Source organism: Atractosteus spatula, chromosome 22 (genome assembly GCF_055471065.1).
Source record: "Atractosteus spatula isolate fAtrSpa1 chromosome 22, fAtrSpa1.hap1, whole genome shotgun sequence".
Lineage (NCBI taxonomy): Eukaryota > Metazoa > Chordata > Actinopteri > Semionotiformes > Lepisosteidae > Atractosteus > Atractosteus spatula.
In genome coordinates, this window is record NC_142727.1 from 4,338,097 (window position 1) to 4,344,096 (window position 6,000).

A 6,000-nucleotide genomic window follows, 5' to 3' on the forward strand; every position below is an offset into this window, starting at 1 on the left:
CAGTTTCAATGTCACAGCCAGTCTGCGTACTGCAGGCGTGCCCCTGTCAAGCACATGGCATTTCCAGCCTGCTTTACGTGCTGGGGAGAGCAGAGGGTTGGAGAAAACTGGACACCCCTGACTGCACAGCTGACTGATCTGTATGCTGCGGGAATGAACTTCCTCAGGCAGAAACGGGCTCATCTGATTGGCCCAGAGGGCGACTGGACATATCGTGGGATCGGTCATCAGTGTGTATCAGTAGCCAGGTGTGTATGAGCTGAGGTCTGTGTCTGAGGCCCTGCAGTACGGCGTGAGAGAGGAGTATGAATATGGACTGCTCTGAACGTAGAGAGGAGAACACAGGAGAAGTCTCTAGGCTCAGCACACTGGACATATCATGGGATCAGTAACCAGGTGAACATGGGCTGTGGTCTGTGTTTATGCTCCTGCGGTACGGAGTAAGAGAGCAGTTTGACTACGAACTGCAGTGAGAATAGTGGCACAGGAGAAGTCTCTGTCCTTTTTCATCAGCCTGCAGCCTTGCAGTCACTGTGTCAGTGAAGGTCTGAAAGGTTTGTTAAAGGTAATGAAATACTTGCAAGGACTTTATTCAAGGTTTTGCTTGATATTTGAGAGGATGGGCCAGGGTGAATGGAAGAGCATTCACTTGGCTATATTACTCCTGGAATTAAACGTCAAGCCCCAGAAACCCAGTGAGGAAGCTGAGTAGTAGAGGCAGAAACTGGAGCTTGAAGGGCTAAGCCGAGGTAAATGCACCAGGATCTCTCAGAGGTGACGGGGACAGAATGTTTTCCAGTCGAAGGGAAGACTGAAGAGGTATTTCCCCACTCCCTTGCTCTCTCGAAGTTCAAAGAGCTGCTCTGCAGGAGATGAAGAGCGATTGAAGGGGCTGTGCTATTACTACCTCCGAGGGAACTGGTCCTTGGACAGTGCATGCTTCCCCGAAAGGGGACAAACAGTCCCCGGAGGGGTTCTGTCCGCAAGACACAGCGACAGAGCAGCCCAAACGCACATGGTCAGGGAGCCAGTGACAACGCGGTGATAGGTTGACTCGGAGCTAAAGAGGTAGTTCGTGGCCTGGCATTGGCCACACTTTATAACATGATATAAGGTGGAGAGGTGGCTCTGTGGCTGAGGATCTGCGCCTGTGACTTTAAGGTTGCCGGTTCAAATCCCGCGGCCGGCAGAGGGATCCTACTCCGCTGGGCCCCTGAGCAAGGCCCTTAACCCCAGCTGGTCCCGGGGCGCTGTATAAATGGCTGCCCCTGCGCTCTGACCCCCAGCTTCTCTCTCCCTGTCTGTGTGTCTCATGGAGAGCAAGCTGGGGTCTGCGAAAAGACAAATTTCTCATACAAGAAATTGTATAGGGCCAATAAAGTGATCTTATAACATAATTAATACCAAAAAATGAATCTGTATGGAATGGATGGATTGTTTAATCTCTCCTAAGCAATCCAAACAATATGGGACAAATTATTGAAGGTGGACAGTGCTGTGGACAGGGACTCTTTCCTAACACGGTCCAGATGTCTTTCTCCCTGTGTTAGGGCATCACGTCCACAGCATTCCTGTGATCGGACCGCTCTGGGCGGTACGTGTGACGGCTGCCGGAACCGCTGCCCCGCGGACTCACCGAGCTGGTCTTGGGCTCCAGAGCTCCCGTGCTGTCCCGGGCCAGGGCCACGATGACGTTACTCTTCTCTCCAGCCCAGTGGACCACCATCAGGTTGTGGGAATCATTCAGGCTCACCTGGGTGGGACGAGAGAAGAGGAGCTGTGAGGGCAAGGAAACACCGCCTCTGAACCACCTTTCCTCAAGCAGGCTTCCAGGAAGAGACAGGGGGGGAGGAAACCAGGAGCGCTCACTGCTCTGAACCCCAGTGGCGAAGCACAAGAGCATCACCTGTGCAAACCTTTCCTTAAAACGGTCTTCCCCCCTGCCTCCCTTTTCTGAGGCACATTCTTGGGACGGACCTGAGCGCTTCAAGGGCTCAGACACAGGGAAAAACAAGTGACCTGAAAAGTCGCACAGTTTTCCATTTTGTGCTTTCCTGCCCGAGATAAAAACACCAGCAAGATGGCCCCATGCTCACCAGATTAACATAATTGTGCACTAATAAACCCCATACACACCCACCAGGTCCAGAAACTAAAGCTGAATCAATGCAAAAGCAAAAGATCTTGCACGCCGCCAACATGCGCCACAAACATCTTTCCCAAACCACAATCTGAGGAAGATCAACATTTTGACCCGTCCGTCAGCCTTGTGAGCGAGGAAGTACCCAAATCAGAGGTTTGGCAACATCTCCTTCTCAGTTTCATAAATGTACAAACGCTCAGCACTCTATGTCGCAACAACATTACGCAACAGTCTGAGTTTTAACCAAGATAAACTATAAATGTCTACAAAAAACAGCTGAACATCTACAACCACGAAATGTGCACAGTCTTTTTCACTGCAGGTGGCTTGTCACAGGGCTTTGGAAGTAACTGCTCGGTTCTTAAAAACTGGATTCATGCAAAAAAAAAACAAGCTTCCTTGTCTCCCGTCAATGTTTCATTGTCACTTTTAGATCCTCAAAATCACTATAGAATGAGAGGCACCTTCACATCCAGAAGGGAACGCATGTCAGAAAACCAGCATCCCTGAGCTTGAATACATGACCTTGTTTCACACCCAAAAAAGGATGTTCTTGGATTGAAAATATTATTTTCACGAGGACTGACCCTTTAAGGATGTGTTTTAGTTTTGCTTAGTGCCAGGTTAACTCTGTCCCAAGGCTGCTGTGCCTAAACCCCTAGGACTATGGTACGTATGGTGTACCTAACGCCATAGTACCTCCTCACAGCTCTAGAGTAAAGACACCAGTATGGGGCACCGTGTGCATTTAGGCTTGCATGTTCTCCACATGTCCACCGTCCTGTGTTTCCTCCCACGGGCCAGAAACATGCTGTCTATGGTAACTGGCTTCTCTATCCTGTCACCCATGTGTGCAAGCTCTGTGATAGACCGGCTCTCTCCCCCCAGGGCACAGCCTGACCAGCGCCCACCATCTGTGCCGTCAGACTCCGGATCACTACGACCCTGGATTGGACTAAGCACTTACCGACAAAGGACGGGTGGGTAAGAACCTTATGGCACATCTTTCGTGTTAAAAAAAAAAACATCCCAAAGCAGTTCCTTAGAAATAAACAGCTGGCACGGGGAGTCTATCCGGAGCCTCCAGCTCCTAGACCCCAGAGAAATGAGCCAGATCAGAGAAAATGTGCGTCATGCCTTCACCAGCCTTCTCTGGATGCCTCCTTACATCTAATGTGTGCCTTGGCAGAGGCCTAATGATTTTTGAAAACCTGCCCGTCCTCACTGGATGACGGATCTCAGCAGGAGTTGACGACACACAAACGAGCGAGACCGCCTTCCTCCGGCGTCAAAGCCGCAGCAGGTAGAAGAAAAGCTGGCCTGCCCCTGAGTGGGGCGAGGGACTACACCGTGCCATTGGGACTCCAGCTGCGAACAGGAATAAAGGCGCACTAAGAAACGGACTGCGCGTTTCAAAATCCTGAAGGACAGAAGCCAAGAAGCTCTGCCGCTCACACTCTCAGACCTCTTTTCTGGAACCAAACTGTAAAAAGGAAAGAAGACCCAGCAGTCTTCTCTTCAGCGGCCTGTGTGGGCTATTAATATTAAAGGCAGGCTTTCTTGAACAGACCTTTAAAATTAAACATGTGCCAGTGCTGCAATGACGCAGCTAAATAAGGAGAGTGCCAGCATGGTGCTTAATAAGAGCTTAATGCATAAAAAAAAGTATGGAAAGGAAGAAAACGGACACAAGCTCGCTTCTGCGCAGCGATGTGGACTTGCCCTGCCCTTTAGCTTCAAGCACCAGAGGCTCAGTAAGGAACCGACAGGGTGGGGGATAGCAGCACTCATGAACAGAGAGGACAAACGGGGAACAGAGCAAAAAAGCCACTGAGCCACAAGCCTCCGAGAATCTGATTAAAGCAGCCGTGTCCCGCCACAGCCATAATGCTGTGCAGGCTGCTAATACCCACACTGCGGTGCTCAACAATCTGGAAGACAACACAGTGGCTGCACGCAGACTGACAAGCAGGGCCGCTACGCCAAGAACAGCCGCGACTCCCCCCTCTCGCTTGATCTGGTTTAACTGAATCCCTTGAACAGGCTCTGAACAGCGCAGCTCCCTGTCTCGCAAGGCCGGCGCGCAGCTCCAGAGGAAACAAAGACAGGTCAAGCAGCGGAGAGCCGGGATGAGACAGGACAGAGACGTGGGGCCGCTTTAACGTGGCTGTGGAGACAGCGAGACAGCACGACGGGTGACCAGGCTGCCTTGTCTGTTCACTTCCGGAGGTAATCCAAACAGATCAACAGGCCGAAATATCATTTTAAGTCACTCCTTCTACCTACGTTCCCCACCTTCAGTTGTGTTTTCTAAGTTTGGAAATAACTCAGATCTTTGGAAGGCTGTGGAGTTAAACGGCCCCGGAACTCAGCCAGGATCCTGTTCCCGTTTTTAAAACGACCACCGTGACCGCAGAGTGGAGAAGGGGACGAGTTATTCGTATTCGGCACAGCAGAACAGCCCAGATCTCCCACAGCCCAGTCAGAGGGGCAGAGAAGCACAATATAACCAAAACAAACCCTTTCTACCAGTGAGGCGGCAGCTGTTAGCACGCATTCCTGTCCCTGTCCACGCTCTTAGTTTCAGGATGAAGACGGTGCCCCCTGTCCAAGTCCCTGCTCCCTCTGCTGAGTGGGACTACTTATATTATAAGTTATAAATCCAAAAACCCTGGCGTGAAACTCCCTTAAAAGAAAGCCTGAAAAAGTATTCATAAAAATACTGGTTGAAAATGAACTTCCGCGTGCATGTGTGTGGTGCTGGTGTCATTTTTGGACGATGCCCCAGTGTTGTGACCCTGAATGGCACTACTGTTCCAATTTCAGCTTTAAATGAATACACCTGCATGCCTTGTCAAATGAGCCAAACAATCCATTTGACTCCTCACACCACACTAGTCTCTCTCTAGCCTCGTTACCTACAAATGACCGGCACTCCTGTGACCACCTGCTCATGATCTTCTCACCTCATAGATTCACTGCACTGGCTAGTCAGGTCTGTCCTACCGCGGGCCTGTGCGCTGGTCACAACAACTGACATCACTGCACTCCTGTGACCACCTGCTCCTCTAACCTCATCGACTCTCTGCCCTGGCTAGTCAGGTCTGTCCTACCGCGGGCCTGTGCGCTGGTCAGAGCGACAGACATCACTGCACTCCTCTGACCACCTGCTCCTCTAACCTCATCGACTCTCTGCCCTGGCTAGTCAGGTCTGTCCTACCGCGGGCCTGTGCGCTGGTCACAGCGACAGACATCACTGCACTCCTGTGACCACCTGCTCCTCTAACCTCATCGACTCTCTGCCCTGGCTAGTCAGGTCTGTCCTACCGCACGCCTGTGCGCTGGTCACAGCGACAGACATCACTGCACTCCTGTGACCACCTGCTCCTCTAACCTCATCGACTCTCTGCCCTGGCTAGTCAGGTCTGTCCTACCGCGGGCCTGTGCGCTGGTCACAGCGACAGACATCACTGCACTCCTGTGACCACCTGCTCATCTAACCTCATCGACTCTCTGCACTGGCTAGTCAGGTCTGTCCTACCGCGGGCCTGTGCGCTGGTCACAGCGACAGACATCACTGCACTCCTGTGACCACCTGCTCCTCTAACCTCATCGACTCTCTGCCCTGGCTAGTCAGGTCTGTCCTACCGCACGCCTGTGCGCTGGTCACAGCGACAGACATCACTGCACTCCTGTGACCACCTGCTCCTCTAACCTCATCGACTCTCTGCCCTGGCTAGTCAGGTCTGTCCTACCGCGGGCCTGTGCGCTGGTCACAGCGACAGACATCACTGCACTCCGGTGACCACCTGCTCCTCTAACCTCATCGACTCTCTGCCCTGGCTAGTCAGGTCTGT

General features: G+C 52.0%; 1 protein-coding gene across 1 annotated transcript in view; it reads right to left on the reverse strand.

The window, feature by feature from the left end:
• sorl1 (sortilin-related receptor, L(DLR class) A repeats containing) overlaps window positions 1-6,000 on the reverse strand; it is a 73,120-nt gene that overhangs the window by 56,590 nt on the left and 10,530 nt on the right. Inside the window, exon 2 of the mRNA XM_088939599.1 lies at window positions 1,637-1,753. Coding sequence (XP_088795725.1) covers window positions 1,637-1,753 — 117 coding nt within the window. The remainder of the gene's footprint in view (window positions 1-1,636; window positions 1,754-6,000) is intronic.